Source organism: Pleurodeles waltl, chromosome 1_2 (assembly GCF_031143425.1).
Source record: "Pleurodeles waltl isolate 20211129_DDA chromosome 1_2, aPleWal1.hap1.20221129, whole genome shotgun sequence".
Taxonomy (NCBI): domain Eukaryota; kingdom Metazoa; phylum Chordata; class Amphibia; order Caudata; family Salamandridae; genus Pleurodeles; species Pleurodeles waltl.
In genome coordinates this window covers 400809962-400835741 of record NC_090437.1, presented here as the reverse complement: position 1 = coordinate 400835741, position 25780 = coordinate 400809962, and the positions used below count along the sequence as shown (strand labels likewise).

Sequence of the window (25780 nt, the reverse complement as noted above, 5' to 3'; positions counted from 1 at the left end):
GTTACTCCAAATCCAGATAATGCTGCACTCCTGGCAGCTATTGTGCAGTCACACTACATTTTAGATGTTAAGATCAGAGCAGTTGACACTGATATTACTTTACTCTGCCAGGACCTCAGGAAAGCCATTGAGAGGATTACGGAAGCAGAGACTAGAGTGTCTGGGGCAGAAGACTCAGTAAGCACCTTACAGCAGACGGTGACTAAACTTTCTCCTGTGACCAAGGAGCTCGTGGCAAAAGGGAAGGACGCTGAGGGCTGGGCTCGCCATAATAACTTGCGGTTTGTGGGATTCTCTGAGGGGTGTTAGGGTCTGGCACTGCTCGCTGATGCCTGCGGAGGCACTGTTCTCTTGCTTTGTCATCGAATGGGCTCACAGGGCCTTAGTACAGTGCCTTCCTCCTGGGGCTCGGGCCCATCATGTCATCCCAAAGATCCTAAACTATCTGGACGGGGAATGCTATACTGAAACATGCCTGACTTCAAGACACAATCACCTACCAATCTCAAACCATCATGATCTTCCCTGATAATACCAGGATGATGCAGCAACAACGACAATCCTTCTTGACAGCAAAGCAGTGACTTCATGCCCTCAATATTCAATACATGTTATTAGACCAGCTAAGTTAAAGGTCATTCACCATTTGCAGACACTCTTCTTTGAGACACCTGAGAGGGGTCTTTCAATGGACTGATGAGAAAACTCATTCCAAGGTGACAGACAAAACCGTCCTACCAAAACTCCAGCAAAAAAGCACAACAGGTCTCACTCCTCCTGGAGGAGCTCCCGGCAGGATAGAAGGGCCTCAGCTGAAGGTGGGGAACCCCCAGGGACTCAGATGACAGCCTCATCATCTTCTACAGGACATTGGTAAAAGACGTAAATCCTGGTGGTGTTTTTAGCAACCCTCAATGCTGTCCAGAAGATTAGTGACTGCTAGACTATGAGAGTGGTATATTAGCTTCCAAGCCGACCTTGTTGGGTTTAGGGATCCATTGGGATGGGTCGGGGGGGTCCCTTTTCGGTGCCTGGTTCTGGTCAGCCCCTTGACAGATACTTCCTCTTTTCAAAGTATAGGGGAGGGGGAGTTCAGGACCTGTTTACATTATTATCATTAGTTTTCATCACCTGTTATGTGCCTCTCCCTTTGCCGAAATTACTTGCCAAAAATTCCACCTTACTACATTATGAGTGGCCATAAGATACACGATTCCCTGGACCAGCCTCATTTGAAATGATGGAATGTGAATAAGATTAAACTGGAGGCAGTCTGAAGCACACTAAGAGGGTGTGGGCAGATGTCATACTACTCCAAGAAACCCATCCCTCAGGCGACAAAGTTCCTTGTCTGGCCTGGTTTGGCTACTTACAGGTTTTATCACTCAGGGTTCACGAGGGGGTCCAGAGGTACAATTATCTTGATCAGAAATCATGTTCCATTTCAACACATTAAGTCACAGGTAGAACAACAGGGTAGGTATAGAGCAGTGACAGGAATCTTACATAGGGAATCCCTCATGTTTCTTTGTATCCATGCCCCTCCCCTCCTCAGTCAGACCTTTATAGACTTGATCAAGAGATTATGGGGCTCACAGTGTTGGGGGAGGTGACAAGAATGGTGTTATGGACCACTTGATAGACTGGTGGCATTGGCATGATCCACCCCCTGGACCTGGCAGAACCCATCAGTGCGTTTTTTGATCCTCCATTTTGGTGTCAAAAATCTTTTGCAATCCCTACTTGAAGTATAAATAACTTTGTGAGTATTATTTCTTCTTGTTTGTATGAAGCCTTTGAGGTGTGATCTTTTTGCTTCATTACTAAGCAGATCTGTAGTTGCTTTTTCCTCCTTTTTCATATGTTTCTCTTTGTTCTCGATTGGTCAGCCCCTATTTAGGGGTTGCTGATTTTGTTCCTCGGGTTGGTGTTTAGTATGGTACCTCTGTTATATAGACACTCTCTTTGGACTAAGAATATCACATTATTATTTATGGACACTCTGGTTCTACCTTTTAATGCATACACCAATCAACATGACGTCAGGTATTTTAGCATATTCCGCACATCTCCATAGGAGTTGATGAACACCATTAAGATAACCTTCTGTGAAAGCACCCATCAGCAAAAAAAGGTTTTTCTCACAAAATGGCAGTTGAAGCGTTTTTGATCTCAAATCAGGGTGGTAACTATCCATTCCCTTAGTAACATACTTCTTTGAAATGATATATTTTATTGTATAGTTGTATCTTTATTAATATAATTTTTTTAGGGTCACAGCAGTCGTGCGGCTTGCAAATTTCCCAAGGGGCCCTTTCCTTAATATAGGAGGTAAGAAAATATATGTATAATTACTTAAAAACTTTCATGGTGATTCCTCACTTGGAGTTGACGCACTTACTATGTTTCAGAACAAGATTTTGAAACAGTGCATGGGTGTATGCAACCACTGAGTGCCACCAATTGATTGTACATGTTGTTATAATAATGTTGATTATTGGTATTTTCTGCTTATTTTTCTGCAGGTCTACACCGTTTTAGGTTTCCTTTTGTTTATCCCTAGATGTAAGTTACACTCTTTCTAATTAATTTGCTCACATTTTAGGTCCTTTTCGTAGCGTAGAAGATTTTTTCTGGTCCTGAAGAAATGCCACCTAATCCTTCTGGACACTTAAGGCGTGAAACATGTCAACCAATATAAAAGGTTGAAAGGTCATTCATCCCTTACCTTCGTCTATCTGTGGAGTGGAGGAACATCATTTCCGTCACCACTCCCCCTGTTTTTAACCTTGACCTAGATCCCTTGCTGAAAATTAAAACACACTGTTTGGAGGGATCTAGAGCCAATTTTATCTACTTTCTCCAGCTCCTCACCTATTCTGGTAGGTCTGAATCTTTACCTGCGCTCAATCACGGCACACGTTCTAAAAAGATCTCTGGCAAAGAGCCCCCTTGAGGGGCCCCTCAGACATTGCAGTGCCAGTCCGACGAGGAGCAAGCCCAGTGAGGAAGCATGACACCCATAGGGAGTGTGAGGGCTCTGGCTCCAACCTCTAAGTGTGCCTGTTGGACCTGTGGTCTCTTTGTGGAACAGTGTACCTTATTGATTTAGATTTAGTTTTGTGAGTATGTACACTGGACCAATTTAAAATCTCCCTGTCCTTCCAAAACACTCTAGAACCCATCAACCTTCTTTTGTGACTGCTTTGGGTTTAAGTGATGCTTTTAGGGCACACCATCAACTTGTGGGTGGGGACTACACCTTTTTCTCCCCAGCTCATGGCTCCTTTCCCTCCATTCCATTCGTATGAGATCAGTTGGGCACTTTGCTCATGGATCCCAGAGAGGTAGCCAGCTGATATGAATGTAACCAGTCTTCACTTCTTTAGAGGTTCCTTTATTTAACGATAGACAAGTTCTGCACAAAGCGGCCCAACCACACGACAGTCTGCCCTCACCGGCCCGGTGTTTCTCTCCAACTGCCGATGTTCCTCCTCCACCCCAGGATTCCAGAACTATACATTCCAGAATACAACACATCCTCCCCTTTACAACAACATTGACAGAATATATTAAAACGTTTTAGATAACCTGTGAGAAAAGAAAACTGAAAGAAAATAAAAGAAATAACCATTGGAAAAAACAATTATGCATAATCTTCAAGATAGGCCGGGCTCTGTGTCTTCCTTGTAGACTTCCTCAGCAATGTTTTATTCATTACCTCACTGTCTCTGGAGTTGTCTCCAACTTTGGGCGAGTTTCCAATTAACTCACTGTCTCTAAAATTGTCTGTGGCTTTGGTAGAGTTTTCACAGTCATCTTGATGTTCCTGTACAACTCCACCTTTATAAAGAACAACTCTATTTAGATTCCATACCCGATGATCACAGGTTTTGACAGCATTGGTGAATATCTTGATGACTTTCAAAGGTTTGGACAATTTACAACCAGCAATAGACATACCAGGGCATTTTATCATGACCAAATCTCCAACTTTTACTTTAGTCACCTTGACTACATGATTGCGATCAAAACGGGTTTTGCTTTTCTTTGCCTTGGATAGATCTCTCCCCTTTACACAACTATCTTAATTAACACGAACCGCATTATCCAAAAATGTGTTTACCCAACCTGATTCTAGTATAGTGTTGGGATATCTCCCGCAAAACAAAACAAATGGAGATACTCCTGTGGTCGTGTGTGGCGTCAGTCTATATATTCCAACTCTCTTAACTACTTCCTCTTTCCAGTTCTTGTTGTCATTCTTGGATAATGCTATGGTTTCTTTCAAAGTCCTATTGAACCTCTCAAACATTATATATGCATTTTTTGTGCCTAATCCCACACATCTGGAGAAAGTCTTCCATCTCTCAGGAAACCAATTGAACGCCATTGTCTGTAAGAAGAGTTTCAGGTAAGCCTCCCTTAAAAATAGATCTTTGAGAAAGCTTATCACGCACACAGTCTCAATACCTTTAAAGAAATGAATACCTGGCCAACGAGAAAACATGTCAGTAACCACAATGATATAGATTTGCTGACCACCCCCATGTAGAGGACCAAGTATATCTAAAGTAATGTCCTTCCACGGCCTTTCAGGCCGATTTCTCAACACCATGGGTTGGACTCTTGGTTTCATACTCTTCTCACTCACTGAACACTGTACACACTCTCTCACCATCCGTTCAACTTGGATGTCTAAGCCAGTAACTAGACCTCAATCTTTCTTTCATCTTAGAGCGTCCCTCGTGAGCTAAATCTAATAGCTCTTTTCTCAATTTGGTTGGGGGTACAAGTCTAGTACTCCGTAGCAGTTACTCATCTCTGGTTGCTAACTGGTCTTTTATGAGCCAATAATCATTACACATATCTCCACCTTGCTGTGTTTGTTTCCACCCCACTATGATGAGGTTAATTAATTTTTGTAGGGTAGAATCACCTTCTAATTCATGGCGCCATCTCTCTTCCAAAATCGCCGCCTGATTGATCTCACACACAAAATCTAGTCCTTCCTCGCAAACTCCATCCTTAAGTGAATCTGAGGTGTCTTCAGAAACTAATCTGGATAAGGTGTCTGCTATAACATTCTCAACACCCGGAATGTATTTCACCTCAAAGTTGAATTCTTGGAGATCAATCACCCACCTGGATATTCTAGAGGAAATGGAATCTATCCCTTTCTTATTGAAGACTTCACACAAAGGTTTATGGTCTGTCCTGACAACGAATGTGGATCTCCACAACAAGTTTCTCAGTTTTTTTATGGCCCAGTGGACTGCATGCGCTTCCCCCTCTATCACTGAATACTTACTTTCAGCACCTTTTAGACTCCTCAATAAAAACATTATAGTATTCTGGGGATTACATCCTCCCTGTTGTAACACTGCTCCCAACCCCTTTAGACTGGCATCAGTTGTGATAATGGAACTATTGTTAGGATCAAAGTTTCTGAGACAAGGAGCCAAAGATAATTTCTCTTTGATCAAGTTAAATTCCTTTTCACACACTTCACTCCATTCAAACTCAACTCCTTTTCTTAAAAGGCCTCTCATAATAAAGGTGATTTCGGCAAAATTCTTAATAAATTTATGGTAGTATTCAACCATTCCTAAAAACCTCAAAAGCTCTTCTTTTGTGGAAGGGGATACCATTGCCTGAATCGTGTTAACAAGATCAGCTTTTGGGGAAACCCCTTCACCTGTTATGGTGTGACCTAAGTATTCAATCATGTTGGCACCAAATTTGCATTTTTCCAATTTGACTGTTAAATTGTGATCATCTATTCTTCTTAGGACTTGTTTGACTCTATAGTCATGTTCAGCATGGTCTTTCCCATAAACAAGAACATCATCCTGGTAAACGCAAACTCCTTCTAAACCTCTCAGGATTTTCTCTATAACCCTCTGGAATTCAGACGCCTCTGAGATCAGACCAAATGGAAGTCTGGTATATCTAAAAGTGCCATAGGGTGTTATGAACGCTGTGAGATTCATGGAAGCTTCAGTGAGTTGGATTTGATGATAGGCTGAAGCCAGATCAATAGTGCTAAACACCTTGGCATCCCTTATCATCATTAACAATTGACCAATATTTGGTAAGGGATACCTGTCTACAATCACACGCTTGTTTAACTGTCTGAGGTCAACACATAACCTGATAGACCCCTTGGATTTCCTAATCATAACTACTGGGTCCAACCAAGAAGTGCCTTCTATCTCCTCAATGATGCCTTGCGACTTTAGTTTATTTGATTCGTTTAGTATCTCTTCTCTGGCATTGACTGGAACATCCCTAACTTTGCTGCAGAAGGGAATGGAATCTGGAGCAAGTTTAATGTCATGGCTATAATCTCTTAAGCAACCCAACTTACTTCTGAACACACTCGGAAATTCTTGAAACAAGGTTTGATGAAGCACTGAATCAGAGTTCTGATGTGGCACAGATTCAACATGGTAGATGTCTCTCAAAATAATGGGATCAGCACTATTGGGATCAAACATGACTCCAAGGTCTTTCTGGGGCCACCAGCTAATGATACTGTCACCCTTTTTAGAGATGTAAACCTTGCCTGACGTAAAACGGCCTTTGTATTCAATTAGACCTATGAAGTAACCAAGTAGTGGGATCACTTCACCCCCATAGGAACATGGTTTGATATCAGGTTTAAGAAGGGTGACCTTCCCTTTCAGACAGCGAGAGAAAAAATCACAGGAGACAATGGTGATTTTAGCCCCAGAATCAACCAAAACTTGTGTCTGCATTCATTCCACTGCAATAAAATCAAGGGGACCTCTATTCTTTCCTACCTGAAGGACAATTTGTCCACAATCATAGTCTCTAGAATCTAGGTTTTAATTACTATCAGTGTGAACCTCACATACATTTGATTTGGCTTTCCGTAATCTGCAGACAGAAAAGAAATGTCCTTGTTTTTTACAAAAAGAAAATATCGATCTGAGAGCTGGACATTTCTTATCGTTAGCAAAATGAGCCTGTTTGTCACATCGAAAACACCATTTGTCTCTAATCGTAGAGGAAGATTCTAACAATTTCTTTTGTGTATTGAAGTTTTTCTTACTATTCTCAGTTATAGTACAAACCACTCCAGAGGATTCTACACTAGAGGAAACTTTCTTAATCACATCCATGCACTTTAAAGAGTGTTCAATCCGTTTGGCAACTGTCAGGACATTATCCAAGGAGGGTTCATCCTTAAGGCACAGTTCTTCCTGAACCTTTTCAATGTTACAACCCAACATGAATCGATCCCTTATTCTCTCATCTGTGAATGAGCCAAATTTACATGAGGAAGAGAGACGTCTGAGATCTGTAACATAGTTTTTAAGAGATTCACCCTCCCTTTATAGTCTTTTCCCAAAATAATAACTTTCTAAGATAGTTCTGACTTTAGGAAGGTAGTGGATGTCCAATTTCTGTATGCAAATTTCAAATTCATTAAGATTTAGGGTCAGATGTATCATCTCAGCCCTTTGCGATTCAGAAATAGCGATTTTTAAGAAATCACTATTTCCGACTCGCAAAGTGCCATGTATCACATTTGCGATCCGGTAATAGCGATTTCTTAAAAATCGCAAATGCTATTACCGAATCGCAAATTGAATTTTTTGCATTTCCAAAATTGCGATTTCTGAACCAGAAATCACAATTTTGGAAATGCAAAACCCCAGGGTGCTGGGGGGCTAAGGCCCCCTCTGCTGCACCCTAAAAAAAAATTGGGGGACATGTAAGGTGCACACATGCCAAAAGGGCATGTGTGCTTTACATGTACAATTAAAAAATGCATTTTAAATGAATTTTTTAATTTTGCACATGGTTACCACCAAGTTCAACTTGGTGGTAATTAGCGATTCCTAAATGCCAAAAGCGCATTTAGAAATTGATTCATACATGTGCTAAGAAATCGCAAATAAGGAATCCTTATTTGCGATTTCTAATTTAGAGAGTCGCAATTTGCGACTCTCTAAACAGGGTCTAAATTTTAAGGAATCGCTATTTTAGCGATTCCTTAAAATTGCGTTCAGAATGTATTTTATACATTCTGAACTGGCATTTTGCATTTGCAAACGGGCATTCGCACCGTTTGCGAATACAAAATGCTTTCATAAATCTGGCCCTTATTGCTTCACTGTCTGGAACATCTGGAAGATGATCAAATATTTCTTGACCTTCAGATCCTAAACAGTGAAGTAATAAAGCAGTGCGTTGTTCAGCACTTAGTGATGTACCGCAAACCTTGGCATACCTCTCAAAAACCCTCTTCCATTTTTACCATTTAATGGGAGGTCCCCCCGGAGAAGATAGAAAAAATGGAGGTGCAGTTACATTTTGCATTTTGACCACTCCGTAACCCAGACTCACTCAAACACAAATAAAAACGTATATACTTGAAATTGAAATCGAACAAAGTGCATAACAGTGCAAATGGGTGGTGAACATCCGAGAAAATAGAAACTAAGTTTGGGCACTTTCTTCCGTAGAGCTGTGTACATCAGCGTAGTTTTGTCTGAAAAGATACACGTGAAAACCAGTAAGAATGAATAAAACAGATGTATGTTCCTTCTCTGGAAAATAGACGTTGCAGAGTTACTTCCGTTGTAAGACATGCGTCAGCAGGCAAGCATATCCTTTTAGTTTGTAAACAATTAAAAAAACATAAAGCTTGATCTCCGTTGCTGAGTAAACGTAAGAGCACCACGGAGCGAAAGATTCCTGTGCGTTGTGATTGCGAGTGTGAGCGCCGTTGTCATGTAAACATGGCAACAACACCAGCTGAGACGTCATCACTTCGAAGCTTCCTCCGCTCACTCACTGCGTAATCTGTGTTGCCATGCCAACAACGAGCTTCTTACGGGCACTCAAAGCGTGTTCTCTGTTGCCATGCAACAACGCAACAGGGTGGGGCGCAGGCTGCTGTATGCGCAGGACGCTCACTGTTGCTATGAAACAAGGCAACAATGCAGAGCGCGCGCTGCCGTGTGCGCTTAACACGCTCTCTCGCGCACCCCTTCGAAAACAACTAGGTGGTGCACGAGCTACGCGAGCTAGGACGAAACAACACCAAAAATCCCCTGACGTCTCACCACCGAAGAAACTCAAGAGAAGAACGTCTCGCCACTCTGCTGGACGATAAGGAAGTAAGGTTTCAGCCATCGAAATACGGAAGTTGAATGTGTTGAGCCGGAGAACTGTGCTATCCCATCCTCGTCACCAGTATTATAAAGGTAACTAGTCTTCACTTCTTTAGAGGTTCCTTTATTTAACGATAGACAAGTTCTGCACAAAGCGGCCCAACCACACAACAGTCTGCCCTCACCGGCCCGGTGCTTCTCTCCAACTGCTGTTGTTCCACCTCCACCCCAGGATTCCAGAACTATACATTCGAGAATACAACACCAGTAATGTTGCTGCTCACTTCAGGAATGTTTATGCTTGAAGGGAGGACTTATCCCGGGAACAGATAGAAGAATTTATGACTGTGATTCCCCTTATGACTCTCTTATCTGTCGATCTTGAATTATTGGATGGTGCACTTACCGGGGAGGGGCTTTCATCAGCCCTGGCAGGACTGCATCCTAGAAAGGCCCTGGAGCTTAATGAGTTCCTGTGTGAGTTCTTCAAGGCCTTCATGTCTAATTTCCAGGAGCACATGTTGGGGGTGATCCATTCTGCAGTTCTTCCTCCTGACTGGTGACACATGGAAATAGTGGTGTTCCCTAAGCCTGGACGGCCAGTAGATGATTATTCCTCTTATCGCCCAATTTCCCTCATAAATTTGGAGGTGAAGAACCTAGCAAAAGTGCTGGTGAACAGGTTAGTACTCTTCATTCCCGACTTGGTTAATTTCAACCAAGCAAGATGTATGCCCCATAGTGCTACCTGGCACAATATTAGACATTTATATAATGCATTGGTGTTAGCGGGCAGGTTGGAGGGACCAGCAACAGTTCTTCTTGCTGATATCTATAAGACCTTTGACTCCATGAGGTGGGTATATTTGTTCGCACTCCTTTTCCGCTTAAACTTCAGCCCTAGATTTCTTTCCTATGTTAGACTGTTATACACTGATTTGATAGCGCTGGTACGGGTGGCTGGTGCCAAAACATATTCATTCCCAATTCAGTGGGGGGTGATGGAGGTACGTGGGTGAGGATGTATGCTTGGGGCTATGGTTTTGAGTGGGGGTAGGCACTCTCAATAGAATAGCATTATACACAGGTGATATCCTCGTCTTACTGACTGCCTCTGCAGCTTCGGGGTATTCTGTTTGACAAATCATGTGTATTTTTGGTGAAACCTTGGGCCTTTACCTAAGCAATTCTAAATCTACTGTGTTTTTGGCTGGTAGCTGCCACCAAGACCTCGGTTTGGTGTCAGGATTGCGGATTGCTTTGGGTGGCTTTAACTATCTGGGTGTTTTTGTGTCCCCAGATGCAGTGTTGGTGTGGAAACGTAATTTGGAACCTGTACTGGCTTGATTAACTGTAGATGTTTGGGTCTGGTTGGTATTGCCGTTGTATCTAACTGGTAGGCCTTCAATGTTCAAAATGGTGTTGCTACCCCGGTTTTTGTACCAACTGCAGAATTTCCATTACGGCATTCCATGATAATGGTTCTGTAATTCAAATTCCATTCTTAATAGCTTTCTCTGGGAGAGTGGGACCCCCGCATTGCCCTTGATAAATGCTTCAGTCGACTTACTGTGTGGGCTTTGCTGCAGCTGATACTGTGTCATATTATCATGCGTCACATTTACTGGTCATTAATGACTGGTGGTAGGATTTCCAGGGTAACCCTGCCTTTGTATCTGAAAAATGGGAGACACTCAACTCATCTCGTATTTATACAGTGGCGGCGAGTGCAGTGGTCTTCCTCCAGCAAATAGAGTAGTCTACACTCAGTAGAGAAACTCCCTCTGACGGATGGGGTGGTGGGGAAGGCTGGCAAAGAGGACACCTTTATGGTGGGGCTGCCTGCTGCCCCAGGTGGCTGTGATGTATGGCTTTCAGAGATGGAATGTGATAGGGAGCTCCACTCTGGGAGACATCATGAGTGGACCAGCCATCAAGTCCTTTCAGACTTTGCAGGCTGAATACCAACTCCATGCTAACCAGTTTCATTGCTACCTTCAGCTCTGCCATGTGCTAACCCCGTACATTACAGTCCTGCCTGACCTTCCTAAATTTAACCCATTTGGAGGGCAAACGTATTATGGGAGATCTAGGAGACCATAACATTAATCAGATGCTTATCTCCAACCGCCCGGGCACATTCCCTGCTCTCCAGCAGTTGTGGGAGGCTGATGTAGGAGCTCTCAAAGATAAGGATTCGACTGAGGCTCTAGGGGGACCTAGGATGGTGGTCGTTGCAGCTGGACTATGGCTGATCCGGCTTAAATATCTCCATAAGCTATATTTCACCCGTCATCGGCTTTGGCGAACTTGTCTTCGATGCGGCTGGGTGATGGATTATTCTTACACACAGTATGGGGCTGCCCTGCTTTAGACTGGCTCTGGTGCAGGGTGACATCCTGTTTAGGTAGGGTCTTGAACTGGATGGTCCCAATGGACCAAAAGCTCATTCTATCACAGATGCACTGAGTAGCAATAGATACAAGCTATCCCTATTGTTCCTGGGTCTGACTCTGACAAAATAAGACATAATGAGAGAGTGGAAGTCTGCAGCCCCCCATCCCTGGCAATGTGGAAACAAGGGATTGTTAGAAATGGGGTCTCTGGTTGGCAGTCAGTTTGCACTCTGTACAAGTAGGGGGCCACACTCTAGACAGGGCAACGGAGATACACACTTCAGATAAACCCTGCTCACACCTTTGGTAGCTTGGCACAAGCAGTCAGGCTTATCTCAAAGGCAATGTGTAAAGTATTTTCACCAACACACACAGTAATACAGTGCAATTCCTACAATATGGACACCACATCAGTTTAGAAAAATAGAGAACATTTATCTAAATAAAAAAAGACCAAAATGTCAAAAATCCAACATACGCAAGTCAAGATATGAATTTTCAATTTTACTCGATAGAAAACAATGGAAATGTTACTGTTACACAAAGTACCTGGTTCGCATCAAACATAAAGCTGCACGGGCGAGTGTGCATTGGAAAAGTTATTGATGCATCGATTCCTTACTGGCAAGTGAGCCCGTGCATTGTTTCTTCTCCAGTTGGGCCGGCGATGAGTCAATTTTCTCCCCCGCAAGAGAGCAATCCATCCATTTCTGGACGGGGCACCTTGGATCTGCACAGCCTTGTGTTGATTTTTTACGCCTAGCGTTGATGCGTGAGAAATCCTGCCACACGGTGAGGGAAAACCATACTACGTGGGGTTGTATCGTTATAAGCTGCTGCAAGTGGTGTTGTGTTGTTTCTCCAGCCATAATGCGTTGAACTCCCAGCCGCAATGCAGGTGGAGCTTCAATTTTAGCCGTGAAGCGGGTGGCATGTCGTTTTTCAGGTGCGTTACAGGTGGGGTGTCGAAATTTTCCCAGCACCCATCCTCTGCATGGATTTCAGTCCTTTTTCTACCAGCTTCACCTTTCAAGGGCCAAGGGACTGAATGGGGCACCACTTGCAGGACAGGAGTCTCAACAGAGATCCCCGGTGCAGGCAGAGGAAGTCTTAATGGCCTTGAAACTTCAAAACAGGAAGCAAGCTCAGTCCAAGCCATTAGAGATTCTTTTCAAGCAGGAATGTACAACATAGTCCAGTCTTTGTCCTCTTTCAGGCAGAGGCAGCAACTGCAGGCCAACCCAGCAAAGCACAGTCACAGGCAAAGGGGCAGTACTCCTCCTCCAGCTCTTCTGCTCTTCTCCTTGGCAGAGGTTCCTCTTGATTCCACAGCTGATCTAAAAATCTGGGGTTTGGGGTCCACTACTCGTATACGCCTTTCTGCCTCTGAAGTAGGCAAACTTCAAAGGAAAGGCTCCGTTGTTCACAAGATCCTGCCATGACCAGGCCTGTCTCCAGACTTATACCAGGGGGTTGGAGGCTGCATTGTGTGAGTGGAAGCACAGCCCATTCAGGTGTAAGTGACCACTCCTCCCTCCACTCTAGCTCAGATGGCCCATCAGAATATGCAACCACACCCCAGCTCCCTTTTTGTCACTGTCTAGAGGGGATTCACAATCAGCCCAAATGTCAGTCTGACCCAGACAGAGAATACACAAGCAGGCAGAGTCACAGAATGGTTGAAGCAAGAAAATGGCCACTTTCTAAAAGTGTAATTTTCAAACTGACAATTTAAAACACAACTTTACCAAAAGATCTATTTTTAAATTGTGAGTTCAGAGACAACACACTCCATATTTCTATCAGCTCGCAAAGGGGAACTGCACTTAAAAGATATTGAAAGGCAGCCCACATGTTAACCTATGAGCGAGATAGACTTTGCAACAGCGAAAACCGAATTTAGATGTATTTCACTGTTAGGACTTGTAAAACACACCAGTACATGTCCCGCCTTTAACATATACTGCACCCTGCCCATGGGTCTACCTAGGTCCTAACTTAGGGGTGCCTTACATGTATGAAAAGGGAAGGTTTAGGCTTGGCAAGTGGGTACACTTGCCAGGTTGAATTGGCAGCTTAAAACTGCACACACAGACACTGCAGTGGCAGGTTTGAGGCATTTTTACAGGGCTACATATGTGGGTGGCACAATCAGTGCTGCAGGCCCACTAATAGCATTTGATTTACAGGCCCTGGGCAACTCTAGTGCACTTTACTGGGGACTTACTAGCAATATTCCCTCAAATTGTTTTCCACTGTGTGCAGCAGTGTACGGTCTCTGTGCACTGCAGCCAGTGGTACGTGCACCAAGAAACTGACCTTTCATGTGAGTGCAGCGCACAACTACCAAGACCACTGGCATCTGCCACTCCATTCTTTTGTTGTACAGCTAAAGCTAAAAAGGAACAGTTTTACAAACATTGCTCCAAGTAATAGGGCATTAAAGCAGTGTTTTATCTAGTAGCACACCCAAGGACATGACCTATTAAGTAACACCTACCCCCATGTAGAGAAAACAGAAATCAGGAGGTGGAAACATTATGCAACTTTACTGAATACTTTCAGGGTGCTGCAGAGGACCATATACATCAAACAGAGCAAGTTATACAATTACATAACATTTGCAATTTGATGCAAATATTACTGATAAATCCCATGATGCCCCTGCCAAAGGGCAAGGGGAGAAATGTTCACAACCAAGCCACACATGGACTGTAGGAGCAACCACATCTTAACTTTTGACAAGTCAGGTGCAGACACTAGATGTGTGACATGTTTGCTTCTCTTGCCGGTCCTTGCCATTCTTCCAGTGCTGAAAAACACAATCTAAGTCAACTTTCTCATTTGAGAGGTAGGCCTTTGTGCTCATCACCATATCTAGGTGACTCTCCTCTAGTCTGTTTCTTAATTTAGACTTGATTGAGTTCATGAGGCTGAGCCCTCATTCACAGTCTGCACTTGAATCCTGAAAAGTTGCACAGACATCAACAAGCTGACATATGACATTATATTGTGAAGCCTTCCGCAGAGAGAAATTCGGCATGTCTTGAAAGGTCCTAAATAACCCGCCTTTTACATGTTCTGTCACTACATATTTAAAATCTGGTGTGTCACAATCACCAACGACCAAGATCTTCTTATACTTCTCAAAAAGTATTTGTACGTTCTCAGTCCCAAAACCAAACTGTGATTGTGTTGCTACTGCGTGGAAATCAAAACGTGTCCATTCCTTCAATTTATGTTCTGGGAAGATGTTTAATGAAAGATAACATCGGCTCACTATCATACTCTCTGTCTTTTTTGTACAAAGCCGTCAGATCTATTTCTGTGTTGCTCCAAAAGTATCACCCAAGTACTTTTCTTTGTTTTGGCCAATTTTTGCTCTTGCATACTGTAAAGCTTTAATAGTGGTCAAAGAGCTTTTCTGAAATAACTTGCACAAAGATCTAAGTTCACCTACAATGTCATTCAGTGCTACAAGGGAAATGTGGTAGTTTGAGTCAGATAGTTTTTTGTTGCAATATTTATGAATTAGGTCATTCTCCTCATCTTTTTCATGCCCAAAGTATTTGAGAGCAACATCATAATTACGCAAGAGTGCACCAATAGCAAAATGCCTTGAAAGCCACAGCACTTCCGAAAAGGAGACCTCTTCACATTTGGTCAGAAAACACAGAGAACCGGGTGCAAATTGAGGAAATATGGCGCTCAGGGTGCCTAATCCACCCCAAGTAAATAATGGGGAACCCCACTAGGGAAACACCCAACCCTAAAGGTCAACAAAAAAACCTCATAAATCAGACAATACACAACGAGGTGCCCCTAACATATACAGTGAACAATAAGATGAAGAAATCACATGTTATTACGATAATCAGTCCATAATGCTACCAATGAGTCTTAGAGTGAATCAGTGCAGGTAATCAATCAATCCAAGATTTATTGAGAGTATGATTTCATATTGATCAGTCCACAATCCAAAGCAATATGTACTTCCAACTCCCAGCCAACACGTGTTTCGTCTTTGGGAATAATTAACATCCCTTACGACTTCTTCAGGGCTTGAACCTCCAATGACACCATTAATACTACTCAGTGATGCCAGGTCATCCGTAATTGATAACTTGCAATGTCAAAATCCATAGCATAGGTTTCAATGCACCCAATAATCTCAAATTGAAAATTCCCAAATGTAAATCTTGGCGACTCCGTATCAGAACGCCAAGTAATTCAAACAATATCTCCGGAATCCAAATACCGGCGCCTCCAAGTCAGGACGCCCAGCGAGTATGCTCAACTGCGTGGAAATCAAAACGTGTCCATTCCTTCAATTTATGTTCCGGGAAGATGTTTAATGAAAGATAACATCGGCTCATTATCATACTCTCTGTCTTTTTTGTACAAAGCCGTCAGATCTATTTCTGTGTTGCTCCAAAAGTATCACCCAAGTACTTTTCTTTGATTTGGCCAATTTTTGCTCTTGCATACTGTAAAGCTTTAATAGTGGTCAAAGAGCTTTTCTGAAATAACTTGCACAAAGATCTAAGTTCACCTACAATGTCATTCAGTGCTACAAGGGAAATGTGGTAGTTTGAGTCAGATAGTTTTTTGTTGCAATATTTATGAATTAGGTCATTCTCCTCATCTTTTTCATGCCCAAAGTATTTGAGAGCAACATCATAATTACGCAAGAGTGCACCAATAGCAAAATGCCTTGAAAGCCACAGCACTTCCGAAAAGGAGACCTCTTCACATTTGGTGCCCAAAGCAATTTCATCCAGCTTGGACTTCCTTACCGGAGACCTGGAGAACACAGTGTAGACAGTCCTCAGTAATGTCTCCATTTCCCTGATAATCTGCACTTTTTTCCAGGCATCATCAACTCCCAAATCTTATCTGTGTGTAACAGTACTGCTCAACTAAATGGGGAATGGATTGTTTAAGGTGGGTAGCAACACCATTGTTATTTCCCAGCATTACTGATGCACCATATGATGTAAACATGACAATTTTCATAGGGTCCAGGTCATTGGTTATATAGAAGTCTTTTACAGACAAAGTAATAGCCTCTGCATTACATGTACTCAGAGTTAATATTCCCCCAAACACTGTTTTGTGCTCTGTTGATGTTGCAGATCAGAACTTTAAGTAGAGGATGAGCATCTTTGTAACTGAAATATCTGTGCTCTCATCAATTATCAATGTGTGATATTGTGCACTGCAAAGTTCTGCCATGACGTCAGAGCCTATCATGCTGTTGATGGCCTCCAAAAACTCAAGGGCATAAGTCTTGCTCCTCCAGCTGTATGGTATCTTTACATACAATGTGAGGTGGTCATGGATGTCTTGAACAGATAACACTGAGGTGTTCATCTTGACCGCTAGCAACACATTGTTGATGAGAATCTTTATCTCTTCAGAATCTCTGCCGTTCAACTACTTATAGTCAGTTGGCTCTGTCACTGGCAGTTTCTGTAAGCATTGTGTGCACTACAAAACCCAGCCTGACAGTAGAACTTTTGTTTCTTAGGGTCATCAAAGCAGACTCATGAAATTTCCCACATAGTTGGCGTTTCAAGTAGTCCAGCTTCCAGCCATCACTCCATTTCTTCCAAGTAGAAAAGCCCCCTGCAATGTTTGCTTCAGCACTTACTTTGCAAATCAGGCCTACTTCTGGGTTGTATAGAAATAGCTCTCTCAGTTGTACGCATGCCTTGCTCCTTGACTTCTGTGTCTCAGTTGCCACAATTTCTTTCAGCCATTCTTCTTTGAACACAAGTCAGCATTTCTTTCTTTGTGGAAAAGCACTGCTCTCTGCATAAGTGACAGTTTTGCGCTTGAACATTTTTGTGGCAATCAGTCTAAGCCTACTGTGCCACAAAGCATCCAAAAAAAAGAGGAACATTATTTAAATTGAGGAACATTATTTAAAGTTGGTTCTTATGCTATTGAATGCAATCTATCAGAAAATCTTGAGCTATCTCTTGGAAAATGTAGCAAGTAATTACCTGGGCCTTCCTGGTTGTTCTCACACCTGCCTGTACAACACTATATGAGTACTGTCAGTAATGCCTGCAATGGAAGAAAAGATTGTTCAAACAGGTTGTTAACTTCTAATCTACCAGATACACTGGATGTGTGGTCTGCCAGATAATTACCTGGTCTGTCTGTTTCACATCTGCTCATTCAAATGTAGATGTAACACTGTCTAAGATGTCTGCAATAGAAAAAATACGGTTAGAGCGCATGCTTATTTTCCAATGTTTCAGATGTACTACAAGGAAAAACTACTGAATAATGACCTGGTCTTTCTGCTTGTCGTCACGTCTGCCTTTTCTAATGTATGATTAGCACTGTCTAAGAAGCCTGCAAAAGAACAAAAAAAGGGTTGAAGAATGTTGTTATATTATAATGTACTAGGTGCACCACAAGTGAAATCTACCAAATAATTACCTTGTCTTTCTGCTTCTACTCGCGAGTGCCTTTTGTAATCTTATGAGTAGTGCTGTCAGAGATGCCTGCAACAGAAGGAAATGTGGTTAAAGTAGGTTGTCATATTACACTGTACTAGGTGCACCACAATGGAAATCTGCTAAATTATTACCTTGTCTTTCTGCTTCTACTCACGTGTGCCTCTTCAAATTTATGTGTAGCAGAATCTAAGATGTCTGTAAAAGAAGAAAAAATTATTAAAGGGCCATATCGTTTCAATGTCTCAGATGCACCATAAGGAAAAACTAGCAAATAATAACCTGTTATTTTTGCTGCTACTCTGGTCTGCCCATCCTCATGTATGAACAGTGCTCTCTGAGATGCCTGCAATAGAAGAAAAGATGGTTAACAGTTGGTTATAGCATATTGTCATATTATAATGTGCCAGGTGACCAAGATGGGGGGCCTACCAAATATTTACCTGGTCCTTATGCTTCTACTCATGTTGACCCATTCAAAACTATAACTTGCACTGTCTGGCAAACCTGCAATAGAAGAAAAGGTGTGGATCATGAACGTGATTTATCTAGAGACCCATATTCCCACCTGGAATGTCTAAAGAATTACCTGGCCTTCCTTGATACTCATGACTGCCCGTTCAAATCCAATGTTTACTGTCTGTAATTGGAAAGAAGATATTTAGCATAGGTTATAGGAGTTACAAAAACATAATACATGACAGTTTCAGAGCAGTTGAATAGTTACCTGGAGTTTCAGTTTAGACAAACTTTGGTGAGTGCTCATATGGTTCCATATTGTCATCCGTTTAAAAACCTACGCCATGCGTTAGACCTTCTATGATGCAGCATTTACAGGCCTCAAGATAGCTGCTCGCCTACCCACTATAACTAATCGTATTTTATCTGGGTGAGCCATTTTTACAGCCTACTGACCTGTTCTTGCAAGCTGACAGAAAAAAGGTGCTCTGTTCATTCAGACAGTGAATGAGCAATAAAGGTGCCTTTGAATCTTGTTTTTGTCTTCTCACATTTGCTGTGGGTTAAAAGACTGAAGTCCAGTGCCAGCTTATGTCTTCTTACAATTTGCTGCTTATTTTATCCTGGAGATTAATGGTTACTTTTCTGCTCTGACTGCAAAGTAAGAGGATTTAGTAAAGTGTACTGTCTGGCAATTGTGCTGTTCACGGTGACTGAAATTAAATGAAAGGCTGTAGGATATCAGATTTTTTTCCAACACACAACATTTAAATAGCTTGTAAATGAACTGTGCAAATAGTTTGAAATGTATTTGAGTAGCTTCGAAAGCACACTTATTTTTTTAATTATGCGTAATGGTGACAAGAATAATAACATTGTATACAGGGTGGTCTAGGACAGTGATATTGTCCTTGGTTGGGTACAGATTATTCCCAAAGGCTGGGAAAGCTCACAATTCTTTATTAGAGCAAAAACAATAACAACAAAGTTGTCAAGTGGTGTGGTGGATGGTGTTTTGCCATTTCTAAATGAAAGAGAGTACATTTTTTGGTTATGTTAACACAAACTTGATTTAAAACATATTAGAAACTCAGAAAAGACACCCAACGGTCGAACTATGGCCACGTTTCTAAAACTCCGAGAATATTGGATTCAATCCCTCTGAAATAGAAGATGATTCTTAAAATACCACATCTCATGCACAAAGTGAATTATTGGCTGGAGAACTTCCTACTTGCCCTGAGTTTGAACTATTATAAAACTTCAAAAGTGTAACCACCTAATGTCGATTTATGATTAATTATCCCACAAGTTGGGAACTCCGGAGTAGGGGGCAGTACTCTCACATCTTGGCCGAAGGCAAAAGAACAATCTTTCTATTGGGATAAATTCCATTTTATGTCACCCCGCGTTCAGAAAGGCATCGAAGACACACCTGTTTTGCAAAGCACTCTTTGAATTCTTTAGCTTTCTCATTAGTCAGGCGTAGCCGGGGGTGGTTGTGGGGTGTTACACCCACCTAAAAATGTATTCTGCAGTAAATAGTTGGGTACAACTACTTTGTGTCGGGTAATATGAAGGGTTTGTCGGATTTCACCTGGAATTTTTACATGCCCACACTTCCAAAAACACAGACACACACTCTCTACTCTATGTTTTGAAGGCCTCAAAAATGTTGATATGTAACAATAAATGTTGAGGTTAAGCACTCTTAGCAAGGCAAACATTTAAGGATAGGGAAGGCAGTATGGAAGCATGAGTATTATTAGTGTTCATTGAGTACCTAGAGTACACAAAAGTACATATGGACGAAATCAGATTTCCATTGGTTTGCCTTGCACAATTGTGGCTTACAGTCTCAAAATTTTAGACTGTGGACTTTTGTGCAGGACTGATGCAGTGTTTTTGATCTGGAAATGTTTCCTGTAGTGCACAAGAGAGAGAATTGATTTGCAGCAGAAATATATTTCGGAGGTCAGGTTGCGATTTGATAACTCAAGGATGCGCTCTAAGGCTGGAAGAGCAGAACTTTAAACAGTGCCATGGGATAGTATTTTACATTGATTTGTAAGTTATAGAGTCCCCCCAGGTAAGAGGCAATCGGCCTAATTTAGAGTTTGGCAAAATGGTTACTTGATCACAATGTGACAGGCATGAAGTCTACTCTGTTATAAGTGCATTATTTCCTATTAAGGCACATCTAATAAGGCAGGTAGTTTGGAGGATGAGTTATTCCATCCCAACAAAATGGATATCCTGTCCGCTGTTGTACCTGTGCATTATATCCACGGCTGCCTGAATTATGTGATTATGTGGTTGCATCTTATTCCTCATAATTATGTATCTGCTGTATTTGCCCCAAACTATTGTCTGCTGCACAATCTACAGATTTCAACAATAGACAGTTTCTAGCTCAAACAGATCAAAAGTTACTAAAAGCAAGATGACACGTGTTGCCTCTCATTGGATGGCACTTTGCAAATGTTGACTGTTCACCTTTCTGTTGCTTATTTCAGTATTTGGGTGTCACAATTGTACTAATGAGGTGATAGCTGTGCCCAGAAAGTGTAAACATTTAAAAGTTCCAAAGTAATGATGTACTACTTACACTAAGGGCCAGATGGAGCAAACATCTGGATTGCGACTCGCAAACTGCGAGTCAGACCAACTCGCAATCCAGAATGTAGTGACTCGCAAGGGGGTCGCAAAGGCCCACCTCATTAATATTAATGAGGTGGGTCGCAATTTGCGACCCCTTTGCGAGTGGCGGCACTCACAGGGATGGTGGCCTGCTGGAGACAGCAGACCACCATGTTTGTGACTGCTTTTAAATAAAGCAGTTTTTTTTTTTGTAATGCAGCCCGTTTTCCTTAAAGGAAAACGAGATGCATTACAAAACTTAAAAATGAAACGTTTTAGTTTCATTTCTTCAGAGCAGGCAGTGTTCCATAGGACCACTGACTGCTCTGAAAAAATGTTTTTCATGCCATTCACAAAGGGGAAAGAGTCCCATGGGGACCCCTTCCCTTTTGTGAATGGGTTACCACCAGTGTGACACTGGTGGTAACTGCGATTGCTTTGAGACCGCATTCGTGGTCACGAAACAATACAGCATCGTGCTGCATCTAGCAATTAGGAAGGGGAACACCCCTTCCTAATTGCGACTTGCATTCCCGTTTTGCGAGTCGGTAACCAGGTTACCGACTCGCAAAACGGGAATTGGGCATCGCGATGTGCTTTTTGCACGTCGCAAACAAAAGGTTTGTACATCTGGCCCTAAATGAGTGACTTTATGTTGCATAATCTGCCTTTTCTTGCAGCATAATTCAGTCAACTCTTCTGTGTAGTCTGGTCATCTACTGCCCCGTAATTCCAGTGGCACTGATTATAACCTGTGGCGCATGTAATAAAGTGGGCAGGATATCTTGTGACAGAGTAACCCATTTATTAAATGCTGAATCAGACCCTATGTGTTTTCAGGGCCAGGTTGGTTACATACCTCAGAGATATACTGCACCTGTGGGTACTAGAATTGGCAACGAAACATTAATTAGATGGATTTGGGACAGTTCATATATTTATTTTTGATCATTCTTAGGGCCAAGTGGAGCCACAGGGCACGTGCAAAGTGTTGACATTAAGTCAGTTGTAAAGCAGGCACACATTACAACTTTACAATATATTTTCAATATCTGGTTAATTCCTTGGCATGCGATTTGTAATTTGATTTGGTACACATCCAGTTAAGTAAGATTTTAATTGTAGGCATCTTGCAGCTTTTTCACTTCTTTGCGCTGCCATTCTATGATTCCAAGCACCTATGCTAATTTCCCTCCTCCTCTGCTATTCCCATCATCGCAGCCCGCTGTGTGTACATAGGCATGCTGACATCTCACTTTGCAAAATGATGTCAGTCGTAGGGCAGTTTTTAGGGGCATTCTGTAAACTCTAATCCACAGAGGCCCTAGGTGAATAACCTCTAAAATTGCCCTGGTCCCTGCAGGCCTGCATTGTTATGGTCCCACAGATTGAGGCTGATTTCCATGTAGCAGCATGTTGTGCTGCGCCAATGCCATCTGGCCTCCCACTGTTTTCCTTTGTTTTGCAAAGTGATATAAAGAGGGGCATACGGGCGGCAGATGCATTTTATTGCTCACAGAAAAGTTAAGACTTGCAGGGAACCAAAGCTATCAGGGTGGAACCGGAAGTAAGGCGGGAACAGAGGAAGGCAGCAAAAACCCAGAAAGAACAACAGCCTACTCCCAACTACTTTGCAAGTGAGATTGTGGGGCTTCAGGTTGGCCTCACCACTAAGTGTTAGAATGATGCCCATCAATAGAAGCGGTCATGCTTTACAGCAAATTCAGACTACGAATGGAAAACCATGCGAATGCAGAATAGTGTGCCTTCAAGGTGGGTCAGAAATTTACGTCTGCCCTCAAAGCCACTGATTATTCTAAATGCACAATACTATTTCATTTAATTTCAGGGAAAATACGTATTGTAACCAATGTTCCCTGTTCCACAGTAGGTGAGAGACTGAAGGCTAGAGCCGGGCTTCTTGTAGAAATCTTACCCTTCCTCAGTACATGGCATATGCAGAGGAGACTGCTGAACTCTGTGGCCTGCTGTGGCCCTGAGGCCCTCCAAACACAAGTACCTAATTCAATTTAGTTCTCTCCTTGTGCACAGTGATTTCTCGTCGCATGGAGGGACTGACGTTTCTTGTCCTGCTCTGCAGCGAAGAGAGTGACTATGTTTTCCCACTGTTTCTTTTTTAAACGCAGCACTGAGGAATGGTTTCACACTCCTGTGTGCTGCAGGCAGTAAAGTGGCAGAAAAGTGCAGCTTGGCAAAGGGGTCTGTGTGGTGCATGCACCTTGCAGGAAACATTACTTACTAGTAAATCAAATATGCCAATCATGGAAAAGCCAATTACACATACATTTTACCCAGGGATCACTTGCACTTTAGCACTGATCAGCAGTGGTAAAGTGTCCAGAGCACCAAACGCAGCAAAAACAGAGTCCACCAAACAGTCAAAACATGGGAAGCAGAGGCAAAAAAGACAGGGGAAACTACACCAAGGATGCCAGATCTAATGGGGATAGATTACTGGATGGACTTGGCGGTGGGGTTTTATAAGGCACGGTCTGTGGACAGAAACACCCAAAGATACGGCAGGCATGGGCAGATTAAAAGGGCATTGTGTTGGAACCTGTGCAAACTATGCGACAAATAGTGACTGATTAAATTTGTCTGTTTATGGGATGAGATGGGGTTTGAAGAAAATGGAGCGGGCGATTTGTTTACTGGTCTTGCTCTGTATCCTAGGGATAGAATGCGGATGGGGCGGACTATGCAGGTATTTACTTTTGTTCATGCTCCTCTTCCTTATGCGTTATTTTTCTCTCCATGGTGGCCTTCTAGGATGTGTACATCTTATAAAACCAGTGCAATTTAACAAAAGAAAAACTCGGACACTGATTTGCAAAACAAAACTCTCAAATAGTGACAAAGAGGGAAAGGCTCATTAGCTGCCTCCAAATGCTCGCTCCAATACATTTTGTTATGAATACAGTGCTATTGCACGAGCTTGCGCCTTGATATGAAAATAATCACTGCAAAGCTATCATGTGTCGGATCAATTCCGATAATAACAGACCTGTTATTATGTGTCTTAATTGTAAAGTGATTTTCAGACAGGACATGGTATTAAAAGCAGAATTACTGAAAACTAAAGCAAAGTGGGTACTTGAAATGTAGTCTGATTATCAAAAGCAGCAGGAATCTCTAATGAGAATGGTGCTATTAACATGAAATTGATTGCACAATGGAATTCATTAACAAATCTAAAAACATCAATAAATTGACATGAAAATGTACCTGATAGTTATTGTCAGCTGGTTCCACCACTGGCCTGCTCATTCTTTTTAGCATAATGGCGTAACACACGCATATTGTGATGAGAGGCAAAAGGTACACTGCCAAAAAGGTGTACAGAATGAACATTTGTTGGTGGTACACTGAGGGGAATGCTTCCATGCAATACGTCTGTGGTCCATACCACTCCCCAGTGTCAAGCTTCTGATATATTGCAACAGGAATAGACAAAACAAAGGAACCTGTAATACAGAAATATGCGTCTTAATTGAACTAGATTTTCAAGGAAATGACATGGTTGTATTACAGTGACATTTTGATTTAGCAGTCCAACATTTCATCACCTGTTGCAAGTTTTTTTGAAGTCTCACTTACCCTTCTCGGACTGTTTCCTGCACTGCAGTAGCACAGCAGGGGTCGGTGTGCTCCTTTTTGGTATATAGATTACATACATTAACTCGAATATGTTTGAGTTAATGCATGTTTTTTTAACAGCAGAGCTCGTACGCACAAAGAAGCAATAACTGCCCAATGCACAAGATTATCTTTGCCCTGGAGCATGGAAATCAATGTTGTTTCAGTTAAGATACCGAGTACTGTCCTTTCCTGAAACATGTAACAGATGAGTGGTTCCAAGAGTCAGGGTGCAAGGTTCTAAAACCAAAACTTTTCCTTGATTCCTGGATAGAGAGCTAGTGGCGGCTGGAATTGCGATATTTTTGACACATTGTCAATGCTTTTCCAAAAACGGTGTCAATATTTCAGATACGATACGGCATCAAGTTACACTACTATGGTATCTCAAGCTACAGAATCTTCAGGGCATGGAATCTGGTTAGGGATACTGAGAAGGTGGGAATGATCGGGAGCGGTTGGATGAGATAGTTCAAGTCTAGTCTCCTTCATTAGGGCGGAGGAGCATCAACCCCTGCCACCAGCGGGAGCTGCAAACCTTTAACCCCTTCGCTGCCAGGCCTTTTCCCCCTCCTGTGCCAGGCCTTTTTTTGCCTATTTGGGGCAGTTCGCGCTTAGGCCCTCATAACTTTTTGTCCACATAAGCTAACCAAGCCAAATTTGCGTCCTTTTTTTCCAACATCCTAGGGATTCTAGAGGTACCCAGACTTTGTGGGTTCCCCTGAAGGAGGCCAAGAAATTGGCCAAAATACAGTGAAAATTTTGTTTTTTTCAAAAAAATTGGAAAAAGTGGCTGCAGAAGAAGGCTTGTGGTTTTTCCCCTGAAAATGGCATCAACAAAGGGTTTGCGGTGCTAAACTCAGCAGCTTCCCAGCTTTCAGGAACAGGCAGACTTGAATCAGAAAACCCAATTTTTCAACACAATTTTGGCATTTTACTGGGGCTTTCCCCATTTGTGCAATTTTTTGTGCTTTCAGCCTCCTTCCAGTCAGTGACAGGAATGGTCATG

General features: G+C 42.3%; 1 protein-coding gene across 1 annotated transcript in view; it reads right to left on the bottom strand.

Moving 5' to 3' along the window:
• The window catches only part of LOC138254445 (G-protein coupled receptor 54-like), a 657759-nt gene that overhangs the window by 128691 nt on the left and 503288 nt on the right, over positions 1-25780 (bottom strand). Inside the window, exon 4 of the mRNA XM_069205814.1 lies at positions 24361-24599. Within this exon, the coding sequence (XP_069061915.1) occupies positions 24361-24599 (239 nt within the window). The remainder of the gene's footprint in view (positions 1-24360; positions 24600-25780) is intronic.